At 43.3% G+C, this 18467-nt stretch overlaps 1 protein-coding gene across 1 annotated transcript in view; it reads right to left on the bottom strand.

Annotated features, from left to right (window-relative positions):
* Nucleotides 1–5308: 5308 nt before the first annotated feature.
* The window catches only part of SUCLG1 (succinate-CoA ligase GDP/ADP-forming subunit alpha), a 38682-nt gene continuing 25523 nt past the window's right edge, over nucleotides 5309–18467 (bottom strand). The window contains exons 7-10 of the mRNA XM_036335505.1: nucleotides 14549–14632; nucleotides 12268–12419; nucleotides 7235–7423; nucleotides 5309–5539 (exon numbers count right to left, since the gene is read on the bottom strand). Coding sequence (XP_036191398.1) covers nucleotides 5513–5539; nucleotides 7235–7423; nucleotides 12268–12419; nucleotides 14549–14632 — 452 coding nt within the window. The 3' untranslated portion in view covers nucleotides 5309–5512. The remainder of the gene's footprint in view (nucleotides 5540–7234; nucleotides 7424–12267; nucleotides 12420–14548; nucleotides 14633–18467) is intronic.

The following is an 18467-nucleotide window of genomic DNA, read 5'->3' as shown; positions in this document are numbered from 1 at the left end:
TGCTGCTTTCTTCCAGTGTGAATGAACTTTATGGGGCATAATTATCTAGAACAAGGTAAAAGCCTTTACCTTGTCTGCTGTGGTCTGTTTATGAGATTACTCAGACCGGTTTTGGTATATGAGTCTAGGTGACCGGGGACCCTGTACCCTTACATGTCACCTTCTATCTATAAGACACAACAGAAATAAAGGTAATTTGGAGTCTATTAGGGGCATAAAGAAGCTAGGAAACCACACCTTGGAGACATCATCAAAATGAAGAATGCAAAAGGAAGCGATTTTGCTAGGGCTTAGCTTTTTATTTCTGAACTTTGTGCATAAAACCATTCCTTTGAGCCTTGCAAAGTAGGGTCTAAAAAGTGTCCTTTTCCTTGACTTTTTATTGAACATCAAGTAGGTGTAGGGCATGACTCCGGGAGTCACACAGGGACATAAAATGCAAGCTCTGCCCTTCGGAAATATACAGTCTGCTCGAGAGGCACAAGAAAGACATAAAGAAAATAAATAGCAGGCCCCACTGAACATCTTGAGGCGCACAGGCTGTTTGGGCTACTGGAAGTCCAATGCCAGGCATGGCCCCACGACCTTAGGGGCAGGTGGGGGGTGGAGGAATATTGATGGAAAGGGAGGAGAAGCAATTAGGTTAAAGTTTCGGACAGCCTTAGGCTTGTAGGAAGGCGGACTTTCAGCAGGCTGGTGGTCAGAAAGAAAGGAGGAACAGACATGATTTATCTCAGGGCTCAGCAAACTATGGCTCACAGGCCAAACTCGTTTTAGTAAGTCCTGCCAGCTAAGGGTTTTACATTTTTTAATGGTTGAAAAACAATCAAAGAAATCGTTTGTGACACATGAAAACGATATGCAATTCAAATGTCAGAGCTGACAGTGCTGCTGGGACAGAGCCGCACTGCGTTCTCACAGCAGCAGTTAAGGAGCCGCCTACGATATTTACTCTCTGGGTTTTTACAGGGAAACAAAACAACAGCAAAAAATAAAACCACCCCTGCCCTCCTCTGCTTTACCCCAGGAGCTATCACTTGACCAGATCTAAGACCAGAGCAACTCTTGGGGTCCAGGTCATGGTGGGTCATGCTGGGCTATGGAGTTTCAACTTCGATTTCTCGATTCATTCAAGGTTTTGAGCAAGAACAGAGGAGAATGGGGAGAGGTGTGACGATAAAGACAGAGGAGAGGGTTGAGGCGGAAAACAGGTACGAGTCAGTATGTCACTGAAGCCTGAGGTGACCAAGACTGTACTGGCTCCCTTCACGATTCTCCTGAGGACGTCTCGTTCTTTCTCTTCAACCCTCCAACCACACTCCTCCCCGTTCACTCTCTGCTGAGGACCTGTCCACATTTCGTTGAGAATTTTTTTTTTTTTAAGAAGGAAGAAAGAACCCAATTGCAATGCTTCATCCTCTCACCTGGAACCTTCCTCCTGATGCACTGGAGGGTGTGCCTGACCCCACGCCTGCAGTGCCCCCTGGAGGCTTGCAGAGCGAAGTGCAAGCGGAGGCCTCGGGCCTGCCTTCTCTATGCCCAGGTCCCGCCCCCCTGAACAAGCAGGACTCACCCATGCAGACTGCTTTAGGAATGGTACCCTAAGCCCCACCCCAGAAGACGTCTGCATCTTACTTCCATGACTCTATGAGCGCTACCTTATTTAGGAAAAGGGTCTTAGCAGATGTAATTAAGGCTCTTGAAGAGGTCAAGTGGATTATCCTGGAGGGATGGGGGAGGAGACGGGTCCAAATCCAATGGTTAGTGTCTTTATAAGGGAGGCCCAGGGGAGATGGGACAAAGGGGAGAAGGTGACCTGAAGACAGAGGCAGAGATGAAGAGATGCAGCTGCAAACCGAGGACCCACAGGCACTTGAAGCTGACGATTTCCTGAGCCTCTGGAGGGAGTGTGAGCCTCCTGACGCCTTGATTTCAGGCTCTGTCCTCAGAGCTGAGAGAATAAATTCCCGCTGTTTTACTGCCCAGTGTATGATCATCTGTATGGCAGTCCCAGGACAATAACAGGGGCTATTTCTTTGTCCTGCCCTTGATGACAGTTTTATTCCCATGTAAAGGTTCAAAATCCTGACACTAATTTAAATCACAAAATCGCTTCAGGATTCAGTGTGTCCAATTCCAAGTAATAGGAAAGTCCATTCAGACCTAACGCTTCTCACCACTTTCAGCTTCACCATCCCTCCCCCTGCACCTCTCTCCCCCCCCCCCCCCCCCCCCCCCGGACCCGCCCAGCTGATTCCTCCTCCTCACCCTTTTCCTCAAAGGCCACCTGCTGATTCTCATCCTTCTGGGGCTGGAGCAGGAGCAGGGAAGTGCTAACTTGAATGACACTGTTACAAACGGACTTCGCTCTGTCCAGTCTTGGATGGTGTTTGAGGATGACTTTCCCCCAGAGTCCTTTCCTGTGGGCAGTGCCTCCTCCTCCTCCTCACCCCATCACTGGAAACCTGACCTTGTGGAAGGTGCCATGCTTGTCCTGGATCACCACTTATTCCTTCTTCAGCTGCTAGGAATCACCAAAGACCAACCAGATCACATGGCAGAGGTCTCCCCACCCCGGCATCCAAATTAAAGGCCTCATGTTGAAACATCCTTAATTCAGCCGCTGAGAGATGCTTTCCTTTCCACATCAGAATACCACAGAGCTGAAAGCGATTACAAGACAGAACTCCTTTGTCTGAATAAAAGGCACGAGTGCTGACCTCACCTGCCCGCTCCGTTTTCCCTTGGATCACAGCAGATTTAACGTGGCTTTTGATCCTGAGCAATTTCGACTCTTGACTCCGGATCTGACAGCACTGACACCAGACTCCCAGCCCCACAGAATTCTGAGGGAATTCCTGACACAGTGAAACTGATGAAGAACCGCAGCTCCTTCGGCAGTGGCCTTTCCTACAGCTGCCCGGACCACCTTGACTCGTGGTCTCAATCGTCTGTGGTCGGCTCTTTAGCGAGAATGAAGCCAAGCACCAAGTCCTGACCTCTGCCCAGCCCTCCAGCTTTGCACCATGTCCTGGCCATGGACATACTCTAACCATGCCCTCTGCCAGGGTGAACCTATCCTACATGTAGAACAGGTCAAATTCAAAGAGGGTGGTCACGGTCACAATTCACAGTTTGAATGGCTGTGCCTTTAACATCACTGAAAACGTCTATTCTAATCACCTTCCCTAAACGGCTTGGTGATGCCCCGATCATATGCCCTCCTCACCCCCATTGGGTGAGGCACCTAAAGAATGAGGGAAGGTCAGTCTTTTCCAGATCTTCTCCATTACAGCATCTCTGTGCCACTCAGGAAACAAGGAACAAACTGTCTGGAAACCACATAAAGAGGATGGTTTCCTCGGCCAGTGCTACCTGCCTCTGAGCCTCAGGTGCACGTCCCGCCCACCTGCTGTGCTCTGGACAAACGCTTTGTGCCAGGCGACTTCTGGAGAACCACTTTGAAAAGCCAGCTGGAGAGCAGCCTGGGACCAAGAAGCGCACACGGCACAGGGGCCACCAGGACAGCGAAGTGTGAGTGCCGGGTTCTCCAAAGACATTGCATCGCCCGCTTCCTGAGCTCTCCGCCCCCAAGTCCCAGGCTCTTCACCTCCCGGCCCTGGTCTGCAGCCACAGTCCTCACTCCCTAGAGCAGTGGTTCTCAACCTTCTGGCCCTTTAAATACAGTTCCTCATGTTGTGACGCAACCATAAAATTATTTTCGTTGCTACTTCATAACTGTAATGTTGCTACTGTTATGAATCGTAATGTAAATATCTGATATGCAGGATGGTCTTAGGCAACCCCTGTGAAAGGCTCCATTCGACCGCCAAAGGGGTCGCGACCCACAGGTTGAGAACCGCTGCCCTAGAACAGTGATGGCGAACCTATGGCACGCGTGTCAAAGGTGACACGCGAACTCATTTTTTTTGGTTGATTTTTCTTTGTTAAGTGGCATTTAAATATATAAAATAAATATCAAAAATATAAGTCTTTGTTTTACGATGGTTGCAAATATCAAAAAATTTCTATATGTGACACGGCACCAGAGTTAAGTTAGGGTTTTTCAAAATGCTGACACGCCGAGCTCAAAAGGTTCGCCATCACTGCTCTAGAACATCCTAGATCTCTTCACTCGTCTCAGGAACACTCAAGGAACCTAATACCATGGCACACTCACCTACCTACAAACACCCTTTTATTTTTCAACTCCTTAGAGAGCACACCAATTACTTTTTCCCCTGGGGAAATTAATATAGGGTACAATGCAAAACTCCACTAAGGGTTTTCCTGGAGGTATCGGATTTTGCCCAAAACAATCGTGGTACCTGAGATCTAGTTTCTCCCCATCTTCTCTTAAAACAAGACCTGCTGCTGCTGCCCTAGCCAATACCCCCAAAACCTCCTCCAGCCCCTCCCAGGGCTTGCTGCCCCAGGCACTAGGTGTTCCTTCAGCTCCTCAAAGTGAGTTCTACCCCCCTACCTTCGCTGCATGCACCTCCCTTTTGCATGGCTGGTACCTTCTCAGCTCTCAGGTCCCCCCTCCTGTCCCCTACTCACGAGGCCTTCCCCAACAGCCTTTCTTCAAGGACACCTCCCTAATATTATTTTTTGAAACTCTTGTTTGTTTCCTTCAGAGAAGTTACACAGTTTAAAACATTCTGTGTCTCTTCCACCTCAGAATGTATGCTGAGCCCTCTGTCCTGGGGCGTGACAAGTACCTACAGGAAGTGCTCGTTAACAAGCTCCCTGTTAAGCACAAAGTAGGGTGGCTGACAGCGTTCCTGCGTTCTTGCAGTGAATGTCTTAAAACTCACAGAAATATGGGCTCTGGACAGTGAGGGGAAGAGCCCTCTGCAGAACTGAAGGACAACACAGCGTTGTGGAAGACGCTCCGTTTCCCAATTAGACAAAAACCGAAACAGGTGAGCTTCTACCTGCAATCCTGGTGGTGATGATGATGATGATGATGGTGGTGGTGGAGGCTTATCATGTGCCAGGGACTTGATATATTTATCTCTTATCCTCAAAACTACTCTGCAAGATGGGGACTATTATAAATACACATGATACACATGAGCAATCTACAACTCCAAAGAGACCTAAGGCCACTCTAAGATTATTAGATAAATGTCACACTAAAAATTTTTATCTCATTCTGTCAAAAGATTTAGTTAGAATGTTTCCTAGAGAACCCGTTAAAACACACACTCGCACACTCACAGCTAGGCACACATGCACGCACACCCCTCAATTCCTCCTACCGCCCCATCCCCACACTGGGCAATAAAAAGTCGCCAACGTCATATTCAGATCAAATGGTAGATTTATTGGCTGTCTCCGTTACACGAGGTGAGAACATCTCAGTACAGAACTTTCGAAGCCTTGTTTCTGTTTTGGCGTCCCGCTGTGTGGAGCCGCAGGCTGGCAGTGCACAACACAAGCAACTGCCACTGGCTCACTTTGCACAATGATTCATTCCGCAGGCTTAGGGCACTTTCTGTTTTCCCTTTCATAGCATCTTCCTCTTTTCAAACTCCTTCGGAGACAGAAGAAAGGAAAAAGATAAAAGATCCAAATTACATTCATGATCAAAGTCATTTGAAAGCTCTTCAGGATTCTTTGAACAACCAGAAATTACAGAAGCAAAGTGTACCAGGACGAGGTACTTGACTACAAAATAGCAGCTCTCAAATTAGTCCATGTCAGCCTCAATTTCACTGAGCTGGAGGCAGACCTTCAGTTTTACGCCTCCCAAACGTGTAGGCAAGGGGCTGTGAATTATAGTTATTTCTCCAGGGCAGAGTTGTTAGGAGGAGCTGGCAAACCTAGTTGTGCTTACCCAGGTTTTTAAAGCCATATGTGAACCACACTGGCCCTTCCCATTAGGCAATGGAAACTGGTTTCACAGACTCAGTTAAGATTTGAACAAAAGATCAAGAAAATCAGAAATATCTGTGAGGAAAACAGTCCCGAGAATCACATTTCTCTAGACTGGAACAGCAATTCGGAGAAGCCTGCTGCCACTTACTGGAGTGAAGTGGTAATGCAGGTCTCCAATGTGAATTTTTAAGCACTTGCTTTTCCCCTTCCACTCTTTTAAAAATCTGTCTCCACAAATTCTAATAACCCAGATTTCTTTAAACACTATGGCATACAGTCACAGCGTCACATTTCAAAAGACAGGATTATGCTTTTGGAATAAAATAAGGAGTCCATTTTATAATCCCTAAAACAAGGGTAAGATTGCACTGTTTCCTCTTGGGAATACAATTTGGGCCTGGGTCCTGCTTATAAAGTCTGATGTTTGTTTGCTTTTTGTTACGGCTATAATCATCATAAAAAACAGAGAGAGCCTTAAATGATCACACAAAGAAACAGGCTGAGACTCATTACAAAGGGATTATTGAAGATAACAAATCTTAGAATACTTTAAACCACAATGTCCTATTAAAAAGAGAAACAAGTCCAGCTGGTGTGGCACAGTGGTTGAATGTCAACCCATGAACCAGGAGGTCACGGTTCGATTTGGGTCAGGGCACATGCCTGGGTTGCAGGCTCAATCCCCAGTAGGGGGCATGCAGGAGGCAGCCAATCTATGTTTCTCTCTCCTATCCTTCTCTCCCTCTGCCTTCTTCTCTCTAAATTCAATAAAAACGTATTTTTAAAAATCTTTTTTAAAAAAGGGGGAAAGAAAAGCAAATGTTTAAGAAGTCACCCTCCAACCTGTAACAATAATGACCTCCCATCCCAACCAGGGCCAGAAACTGAAGACCTGAACGCTTTTCTCTAAATCTCCCTCCACCCCAACTCCCTCTTCTCCAGCTTTAATTCCTGTTACTCAGCCGCCAACCCCTCCCACTGGAAACAGAAAACTATGGGATCAGGGTAGCTGTATCCCAAAGGCCCTCCGTGGGGAAGAAAAACAAAACACAAGGCAATTTTTTACTGCTTCTAGAATGGAATTTGTGGTATTTATGGACTATGAAATGCTTTCCCGTGGATTATATCCTGCCACTCACAAAAGAGCAAATCCCAATGGTTAATTTAAAAAGAATTGTTTTTAATCAGAACATCATTCCTGGTCTTGCCCGTGCAGGACATTGGGACATAAAGAGAGTTGCCAGGGACTGCTGAGCTGCACACAGAAAGAATACACAGATAAGACCCAGAAGAAGATCAAGGTTCCCAGGGGCTGGGCAGGCTCACTCTAAGGCCCATGCGAACAGCTCACCTTATACATGGTGTTTCCCAGCTGTGCAGGCGACATGCTGACCACAACCCCTGCGCTCTGAAGGGCAGAGATCTTCTCCTTTGCGCCACCTTTTCCTCCAGCAATAATGGCGCCTGCGTGACCCATTCTCCTGCCGGGAGGAGCCGTTAAGCCAGCAATGAAGGACACCACAGGCTTGGCTTTGGGGCCCTGAAAGGTGAGATTTCAAACATCTAATGAAGAAGCTGATCAACGCTGAACATCAATTTCATGACTATCGGTGAGTGGCTTGGCCAGGTCACTCATCCTCACTAAGGAAACCACACAAATATTAACCTGTGAGTGAGACCAATGCTCTCCCCACCTGTGACGATTCCACTTCCCATACAAACGCAGGAAGACAGTCCAAAGCAAACTTTTTACCTGATTAAATTTCCACTTCGCTGTACCAACTGTTGTACGAATACACACAAAAAAGCACACTTGAAAATACGTGTCATGTGATTTGTGATAATTAATTAAAACACACGATTAGCTTGTTTTATTCAACCTGCTTTTATCTTAATTCTTTACGAGTTCACCCCTACACCCTCGAAAGCAGAGATGAGGTGGGAAGTGGTGCAGACGTGCCCAGTGCTGACACATTTCGTCCTTCAGCATCTGCAGGTCACACTCAGCGTCAGCACTGACCTCATCAGAAAAGTCTTCGGGAGGGATGTTGTCAAGGTGACAGTGGCAGACATAAGTTTTCCAAAATATTAGCATTCGCTTGAAAGCTCAAACTGTACCACTGGCAACAAATACTCCCAGCTGTTTTCCTTGGCACGGCAGGTTTGCTTTGCTCGTTTCTGAGACGAGGTCTGCAAATACCTAGGTCTGGTTAGCCACCTTGTCTGCCAGTTGTTTTTCCGGGTAAAACTGGTGAAAAAAGCAGCTAGTTCAGCTCACTGTTTAGTGGCAAAGTGCTTTACTTCCCATTTCATCACAAACTGACTCAAGGGCTAAGATTTAATTTAATTAAATTAATGATTTTTCCTGCTTCATAAGAAGAGTCTTCAATAAAATTGGCTTTTTGTTTCTTTTGTTCCCCTGGAGTACACGGCAGTGAACGATGACTAGGCAGTTTGCGGGCCTGCCCTCCGTCGTGCTGAGGTGCCAGCAGGCCAGGCTCCACGTGGTCTGAGCCTGCTTACTCCAGCCCCGCTCCTGCCACTCTTCCTGCTCTGTAATTCCAGATGCCCCGCCTCTGTCCTGCTGAGGGTGTCTCCATCCTCCTTGGGTTCCTGGCAAATTCCTACTTAACTTTTAAGACTTCTCAAGCCTTTCGGACGCTTCCTCCCACACTCTCCACAGATGCCCTTCAGCCAATCATCTTCTGCCCAACGGCCCTGCGGTGCCTGTCACACACTTCTACTCACACGCAGCACTCTGGCGGTAACTTATGTCTCCGTGTTCCCCCATGGAGCTGTGAATTCCCTGAACACAGGGACTATGTCCTCACTTAACAAAAGATTCTACAGTCATTTATTCATTCACTTGCGAGCTCTGCAGAGGTTATGAGCATCTCACACGAGTGGCACTAACTCCACTAAATTCCTGTGTTCCTATACTCTAATAGTGGAATACCACACTAGGAAGGAACAAGATTATGATGAGACTAAATGCCAAACAAGTTTACACTCCATTCTGTTAACAAAGAAAAGTCACTTGAGATTTTTAAGCAGAAAAAATACAATTAACAGACTTTGGGGAACTGGAGTCTGAAAATAGGTCGTAGAAATGATGACAAGAGTGACAGCACAAAAACAGAAGGACCAGTTAGGAAGCAACCAGTGGAATCTGAGCAGATACAGAGGACCCCTGACTCCGGCCCCCGTCCCTGAAATCTGACCCTTGCGCTCCATGGCCTGAGGGAGCAGGAGGGAGACCTGGGTTTCCAGGCAGGCCATTAACCTCCCTGGGCCAGTTTCCTCACTCACAGGCAAGGACAAAGGGTCAAGTAAAGGTTAAGCAATACTACTTTTGCAAATAATTACTGTCATTGTAACAATGATAAATATAGTAGTTGTGGCAGCAGACACCATTATTGAGAGTTCGCTCTGTGCCATGTATTGTGCTAAGTGCTGTGTATATCAACTCAACTGTCCACCTAGCATCTTGTACAGCAGGTCCTCAATAAAAATCAGCTCCGTAAGAATTAGCCAGGAAGAGAAAAGCATGTCCAAATGAAACAAAACATGTATGTTTAGTTTTTCCCATTAACATCTACCCTATTTGAGGGATTCAGAGTTGTGCCTAAGTACATTTTAAAATTCACTTTAACAAAGTGTAATGTCATATTAATTTAAATCTTTTTTTTCTTAAAAAAAAGGTCAATTTTTACCTACATTTCAAACTTTACACTTTTCTGAATTCAAGAGATTCTAATACATCTTACTCCAATCTACTTTATTCTTCACTTATTCAACATGTAATGATGCCTACTGTGCCAAGGGCTGGACTGGGCACCAAGGATACCAGTTCCCTACTGTCCATAATAGTCTGGAGTGACAGCCAGATGGTATGCATGCCAGGCAGAAGGCGTAAGCAAAGGCAGGTGGGGATGAAAACAACTGGCATGTCAGATGGGGCAAGGTTCTGAGAAGGAAGGGTAGAGGGATGTGAGGGGCTGGAATACCACACGAAATCTGGCCTCTATCCTGATGAAATAAGAAACTGTAATGGTTTAAAGCCAAGAGGGTGGAGGCACCGATGTCTGTGTTTCTGAAGGGCAGACAATTTGGTGGCCACAAGCAGGATGGCCTGGGTGGCGGGAATAAAGGAGTAGAGATATCAAGAATAAATTTTCAAATAGGCCAGGAGAGAGAAGATGAGGGCCAGAACCAGGTCAGAAGAACTAATTACAGATGACAGTCTGAATCTCCACACACTGAGACAGATGTAAGGAACTGAATGGAAACAAGATGAGAGACATAAGATGGTTCTGAGGTTTCTGCCTTGAAGCTGCATGAAACATGATGTTGACGATATGCAATAACCACTCACACTTAAGCAAACAGGCACAGCAAGTAACGCCAGGGAACATAAAGAAGAGAAGGACCTGAGAAAAAACAAGAGGAAGGAGAAGATGAAGAATTTATTGAGGCCATTGGTGACCTCTGCAGAAGCGATGTCAGGAGAGTAAGATTCAGCAGCAACAGCAAACAGCTCAGTAAGAGTGCCTACTACGTGCCTGGTGCAACTCTGCTATATGTTCCTCAGACATTTAAACCCCACAGTCCTTACAACTATGCTAGGAGGTAGGCACTGCTGGAGTCTATTTGCCAAGAGAAAACGGAGGCACGGTGAAGTTAACATGCCCAAAGTCACACTGATTCTAAGTAGCAGACAGATGCCAGGGTGCTGAGGATTAGTCGGTGAATAAAAGGAAAGAGATCCAGAAAGTGAGGGAGAAGTTGCTACATCTCCTACCGAGATCAGAGTTTAAAATCACTACAGGGTGGTGGGCACATGGTGCAAAATATAATATTTGTAACATAGAAACCCATTATGTTCATGTTAACCAATGTCACCCCAATAAATTTAATTTTTTTTAAAAATCACCACAGCCATAGGCAGTTTGGCTCAGTGGATAGAGCATCAACCTGAGGACTGAAGGGTCCTGGGTTTGATTCTGGTCAAGAACATGTACCTGGGTTGCAGGCCCTGGTCGGGGCTCATGTGGAAGGCAACCAATTGATGTGTCTCTCTCACATCGATGTTTCTCTTTGTCTCTCCCCTTCCCTTCCACTCTCTCTAACAATCAATGGAAAAATATCCTCGGGTGAGGATTAACAACAACAACAAAAAAATCACTACAGAAGAAAATAAAATCAAGTATACTCAAAACAGTCCTTGAATATTCCTTAAATCACGCATAAATACGCACTGTTTTGTGTATACTTACTACCCTGTAGGTGATACTATTGGTTCCGTTAACTCTCCAGTATTCATTACTTTTCTGTGGCATTTAATTCATTCACTCCTCAATTTCCTTCACAGACACAGAAAGTGATCTCCGCCCACGTGCCTGCCTCCTGGCCCTGCTCCTTCATTCTCAGTGTCAGGGACATCCTAGAACTCACCTGCTTGTTGCCCCCGGGTCTTTGCCATGGCGTCCAGAGCACACAGTCACTGAGTGGGGCTGCTGGGCACCGAGCTGCTTCAGTCCTTACTGCACCCTCTCTTTCTTTTCCACCCCAGAAATAGAGCCTAATTCCCTTAGCCAACAGAAGTTCTGATACAATTCCACACGTTTTATCTTTAATTCTAAGAGAGAGGCAACAGGGAAAGCCTTCACAGGACATAGGTAATAAAGCTTTTCTACTTGACCTCTGAAGGAAGTACTACTCTGCAAAGAAATTCTGAAGCCAGAGGGAGGTGAGACCTGGGAAAGGGTATAAAAGGAAGGGTCTTTAGAAGGTTAGCCGCGAAAAAGAAAAAGAACAGTTACAGCCCCTAGATGGGGAGAAAGAAAAAGGACCATGGCAGGTCAAGCGAGGACTTTTGGGCAATGACCTGAACAGCTAGCTCTCGGTTCAGCAGGAGTCCGACTAGCCTGCCACACATGTGTGAAGTGATGCTTAGGGGGGACTCAGAGCGGAGAACAGGCCCCGCGGCAAAGGGAGAGGAGAGCCACCCAGAAAGTTTCCCAGGGGCCAGGATGAAAGGCTCAGCTCAGCACGGACCAAGAGGTCTCAGGTTGGATGCCTGGTCAGGGCACATGCCCGGGTTGTGGGCTCGATCCCTGGGAGGGTTTGTACAGGAGGCAACAGATTGATGTTTCTCTCTCACATCAATGTTTTTCTCTCTCTCTCCCTCTCCCTTTTCTCTCTAAAAATCAATAAAAAAAATATTAAAATAAATATAATAATAAATAAAGGCCAACCTCAGAAAGGTTTGATTTTATCTTTCGTGTTTTCTTGAAAACTTAATCTTTATAGAAATAATTTCCAAAACAAGCCAATGGTATTATTCAAGAGCAAAGAGGTATATTTTTCCTAAGCCAAACTCACTGAATTATGTTGCTTCAAAAATTCTGCAGCGTTTTCTTCTGCATTACCACCAATTTCACCAATCAGGATGATGCCTTCTGTGGCTGGGTCATTCAGAAAGACTTCCAGGCAGTCGATAAAATCTGTTCCATTAAAAGGATCACCTCCAATGCCTGAAAAGATCAATGAATATCAACAGCATGAGAATTAGGTTGAGAAATGTTGTTTCAATTTTTTCTCTATTTTGTCTACCCTGCTCACCAATATTTTCAAAGGTATCATTTCTCTTGCACAAACATTTTTTTAAGAAATCACAAAATGGTGCACTTAGTTGTTTTTAATATTACATGAACCCTAAATGGTGGCTGGATTCTGATACAAAGAAAAACCTCTTTTTGTTTTAGCTCCTTTATCAATTCTCTTCCCTCCCACAAATTTATGCTTAGATAACTGTTTAAAAATGAGCATTTTAAAGAAAATGTATGTTTGTGTTACAAGCAAGAATGTCTTCTCTCATTAAACATTTAACAAATTTCTTTGCACAAAGTAACTATAAGTGAGGCACGTTTCAGAGAACACTCACAAGAGTTAAGACACAAGGCCCAGTGAAGGACGGGGTGAAGGGTGCCCTGGCGCCTTTCCTTCCCTCAGCTCCAGGGTGGGTGATGACAGAGATACACGGAGGGGCTCGACTCCACGTACGTGACATTTGAAGAACAAGTACTTGGATAGAATTAAAGGCAATATTCCTTACAGACTAGATGCCACATTTTTTTAAAGTTATAAACTCACTGAAGGCAGGACTGATTTCCTACCTTTAGTGCATCTCTGAAGAATGGAGTTCAGGAAAGGAAGCAGCATTTACTGAGTGACAACATGTGTCAACTACTGTGTCTCAGTACACGTCAGACCTGCCATCTCCTAATACTTCCTACCTCTCTGTGACATAGGCCCTGTTAGTCTCAATTTGCAAATTAAAACAGAAGGTGAAGATGGAATTGGCAACTGTTTCACAACCTTTCTTTTTTGTTGTTGCAAATCCTCATCCCAGGATATTTTTTCCTTTAATATTTAGAGAGAGTGGAAGTGAGGGAGGAAGGGGAAAGAGAAAGAAAAAAATAAATCGATGTGAGAGAGAAACATCGATTGGTTGCCTACCACACATGCCCCAAACAGGGCCAGGGATAGAACCTGCAACTCAGGTACTTGCCCTTGACTGGGAATCAAATCCATGATCCTTCTGTGCACAGGCCACAAGCCAATGCTCTAACCACTGAGTCACCAACCAGGCCTCAAAACCCCTCTTATTCTCCATCAGACTAAGTTACCTAGAATCTAAGATTGTGCTTCATACACAGAAAAGCCATGTTTCCTATACTAACTTATGGATTTGAGTCTTCATAAAAAAACTCCATGGCCATAATTTTTATTATAAAAATCTATTTTTGAAAGGTTTTTAAAAGTTATTCTAAGAATTTGAAGAAATATTTATGAAAATGAGAAATTTGCCTGGCTTTTGGCAACAAATACCAAAATAATTTTAAAATCTAAATACCTTTTTAATTTTACAAGTGGGAGGCAGTATAATGCAGCAAAAAGAGCAATTCTGGGGGAGCTTAACCTTCTTCAAACTAGACTTGCTCACCAACTTTTCAGCTCAGAGGTACTTTAGAGGGTTGCCTTAAGAATCAGATAATGGCCCTGGCCAGGTGGCTCAGTTGGTCAGAGCATCTACCGTGCACCCATCAGGACACATACCTTGGTTGTGGATTCGATCCCCAGTTGGGGTGCATACTAGAGGCAACCAGTTGATGCTTCTCTCTCACACATCAATGTTTCTCTCTCTCTAAAATCAACACAAAAACATATCCTTACCTGAGGATTAAAAAAAAAAAAGAATCCGATAAAAGAATCAGATAATAAATGGCAAAGAATTCAATAACTGTGAAGCATTGAATTATATAGCTTATAATGATAGCAAATGATAACTATAACAACAAAAGTCCTAATATGAAGGACTGCTTGTTCGCAGCAAGCAAAATAAGTGATGTTTTCAGGCACCAAACCTCTCCCGGAGCCACATGTCTAAGGATGCTTGCTCTTCAGTGTGGAATCTTGAACTATGAATCTTGAAAAACACAGTAGGGCTTCACATTCATGCAAATTAAATTTGAGATCAAAGCATCTTTTTAATAAAATGGTATCAAAATCTCTTGCAAATGGTCAAAACAACAATTACTATCATACTCATTCAATGAAAATACTACATTTCAATGAAATGATTTTAGCACAAATCCCTCACCAATGCACAAAGACTGCCCCAGTCCAACTTGTGTTGTTTGGTGAACTGCTTCATAAGTCAGGGTGCCAGATCTGGACACAATACCTTAAAGAAAGAGAATTCAAAAATGTTAGAGTGTGTTCATATCACAGACCATCACAGAACAAACTAAATTACAAATATGAGTACATATAAAATCCACTCCATGATATGTCATCCAAATCAACAATATCTTCAAATGATGAAATAAGAAGAAAAGGCTTAAATTAAAGCAGGGAGGTTTTAAAAGCTAGATATAGGAGAAAGCACATTATTAGTTGGGGGTATTTTATGACCTATAAAAGCAATGTAAGAAAGACCTATATTACCTCTTCTAAGAATCTTTGGGAAAGGGATAATAATATCCATGTGAACTTGGGGGGTACAATCTTGCTTAGGGTGGAAGAATACAGTGGGGCCTTGACTTACGAGTGTCCCGACTAACGAGTTTTTCGAGATATGAGCCGTCTCTTGGCTGATTTTTTGCTTTGAGTTGCGAGCTAAAATTCAGGTTACGAGACAGCTTCAGATACCCCACTGCTAGTTGGCACAGCGAACATCACAGTGAACGCCACAACATCAGCCCAGCATCATGTGTCTCACTCGTTCACTTTTTGATTTGACATACAAGTAATTTGAGTTATGAGCTCCATCACAGAACGAATTAAACTCGTAAGTCAAGGCCCCACTGTATACAGATTAGACTTATAGATACCCAATCTATTAAACTACCAAAACCTTCAGCCTTGGAAAACATCCATCAGTCACATTTAGCAGTGCTATCTATTTCTCCCACAACTATTTTTCTAATCATTTTCAAAGAACATATAGGCTTTAAAGGGAAGTAAGGTCCCAATTCCTGAGTTCAAGTCTACCATGTAACTTCCTGTATACAATGGGCCTGTGTGAAAGGACCTCATTTCACATCTGGACAAGGTGCGCAGATGTATGGGGTGGGGCGGTGGCAGCTAGGCCATCTTCTCTTGACTGAGCTACAGAAAAGGTAATTTATTTCATGCCACAATCAGTAAATAATGATGGATCCTTAATTTTAATAAGTTGAGAAGTATAAATGAATGACTTCAGTTGTTAGAACACATTATATAAAAATGGTTTTTTTTAAATAAAACAACAAACTGATATGGGCTAAATCAGCACATGAATTCTGGGTGGTGTCCATGGTTTGCTTTCTTTAAACTTCTGCTTTGGAGCACTTTTTAAGAACCCAGAAGATTCGTTTCTAACAATAAGATCTCCCTCCCAGGGCAAGTAGACAATAAAGATGTCTATTCTTCCTAAACTGACATATAGATTTAACACAATTCCTGTCAAATCCCAATAAGAATTTGTCTAGATATAGAGAAAATCTTTCTAAAATTAATATAGGAAAGTAAAGAAACTAGAATAGCTAAAAAAAAACTTTTTTAAAAAAAAAAACCAAAGTGCAAAGAATCAGTCTATCCAATTTCAGGACATTATTGTATCAAGAGTGTGTGGTATGTCCTGGTGTTAAATAAGCACATGAGTCAATGAACAGAAGAGAGAACCAGAAACAGACCAACACCAATATATCAACTGATTCTTGACATAAATGCAAAAACAATTAATGGAAGAAATATTTTTCTTTTTTAAAAAATATTTTTATTGATTTCAGAGAGGAAGAGAGAGGGAGAGAGATAGAAACATCAAAAATAAGAATCATTGATGGGCTGCCTCCTACACACCCTACACTGGGGATCAAGAACAAACCCAGGTATGTGCCCTAACCAGGAATCAAACTGTGACCTCCTGGTTCATAGGTCAATGCTTAACCACTAATCCATGCTGGCTGGGTGGAAGAAATGTTTTTTTCAACAAATGATGCTGGAACAATTGTACCTCCACAGGCATTAAAATAGAAACTTTTGATCTAAGTCTCACATCTTATGGAAAATTTAATTGAAATTGAATCATGGATTTAAATGTAAAACTAAATCTTTCAGTAAAAAGATAGGACTCTTGCTAGGCAAAAAGTTCTTAGAGTTGACATCAAAAGAACACTTCACCAAAGAAAAATAAATAAATTAGACTTCATCAAAATAAAAATAAAAAACATTTGCTCTCTGAAAGGTGACGAAAGAGGATGAAAACACAAGCTACAGAGTGGGAGAAATTATTTGCAAACCACATATCCTATAAGTGTTAGTATCTAGAATAAAGAACTCTCAAACTTAACAGAAAAAAGCAAATAATCCAATTAGAACATGAACCAAAAACAAAACACACATGACACATTTCACTAAAGAAGATATATATTAGTAGGTGACAAGCACGTGAAATATAATTAAATTCACAATGAGATATCAGTGAACAATTATCAGAATGGCTAAAATAAAAAATAGTAATACCACAAATGCTGGCAAGGATGCGGATCACGCAAGTATTACTGATGGAAAAGTAAAATACTATGGCTAAAATGGATAGAAATGTGGCAGTTTCTTAACAAACATGCAACTATCATACAAACCAGTAATTGCGCTCCTAAGCATCCCAAAGAAATGAAAACTTATGTACATACAAAAGCCAGGACACAAATGTTTACATGTTTATTAGAAGCTTTATTAATAACTAGAGGCCCGGTGCATGAAAATTCGTGCACTGAGCGGGGGAGGGGGAGAATCCCTCAGCTCGACCTGTGCCCTCTCGCAGTCCGGGACTCCTTGGGGGATATCTACCTGCCGGCTTAGGCCCACTCCCTGAGGGGTAGGGCCTAAGTTGGCAGTCAGACATCCCTCTGGCAGCCCGAGTGACCTCAGGGGATGTCTGACTGACAGCTTAGGCCTGGTCCCCATGAGGAGCGGGCCTAAGCCACAGTTGGACAACCTTAGCACTGCCGAGGCGGTGGGAGATGCTCCCACTTGTGGCTGAGCTGAGCTACCCCTGTGGGAGCGCACTGACCACCAGGGGGCAACTCCTGCATTGAGCATCTGCCCCCTGGTGGTCAGTGCTCATCATTGCAACCAGTCATTCCGCAATTAGGGTCAATTTGCATATTACCCTTTTATTATATAGGAAGGATAGTCCCAAAGTGGAAACTGAGACATCTTTCAAAAGATGAATGGTCAAACTAATTGTGGTATATTCATATCATGGAACACTACTCAACAATAAAAAGGAATAAACTACGGATACATTCAGCAACCTGGTTGAATCTCCAGAGAATTACACTGAGTGTGAATAGCCAATCCTAAAGTATATACTATATAATCCCATTTACAAAGCACTCCTGAAATGACAAAATTATATAAATTGTGAACACATTTTAATTACTAAGAATTAAGAAAGGGGTGGAAGCAGGAAGGAAGTAGGTGTAGCTACAGAAAGGCAACATGAGGGATCTCTGTGGTGATGGGAACATCCTTTATCTTGACTGTATCAATGTCAATATCCTGGTTGTGACCTTGTACTACAGTTTTTGCAAGCTGTTACCATTGGGGGAAGCTGGATAAAGGATACACTGAAATCTGTCTATATTATTTCTAGCAACTATATGTAAATTGGCAATTATCTAAATATGAAAAGTGTAATTAAAATAAAAATTTTAAAAAGGATGGAAGGGTCAAGTATGTCATGTATGGTTGAAAGTAAAAATAATGTCTATCATAAGAGAACTAAAAACCATAGTGCAGTTAAATATCAAGTTGGAATCCAATCACTTCAGTAAATTCAATTAGCTGATATATACTTTTATTAACTCACTAACACAAACTGGAAAGTCACTATAGTATTGTACTGCTATCGTATTACATTACAATGTCCCAAGAAATACCCAAGGGACTAAAAGATCCTTTCCCTAAACTCTTAGCTTAAGGATCTGAAGATAATAAGGCTTCTGAGGACATTAGCTTTGGTATCAAAATAG

Source organism: Myotis myotis, unplaced genomic scaffold, assembly GCF_014108235.1.
Source record: "Myotis myotis isolate mMyoMyo1 unplaced genomic scaffold, mMyoMyo1.p scaffold_m19_p_14, whole genome shotgun sequence".
Lineage (NCBI taxonomy): Eukaryota > Metazoa > Chordata > Mammalia > Chiroptera > Vespertilionidae > Myotis > Myotis myotis.
Note: the sequence above shows the minus strand (reverse complement) of the source record. Positions and strands in the feature narration are given on the sequence as shown.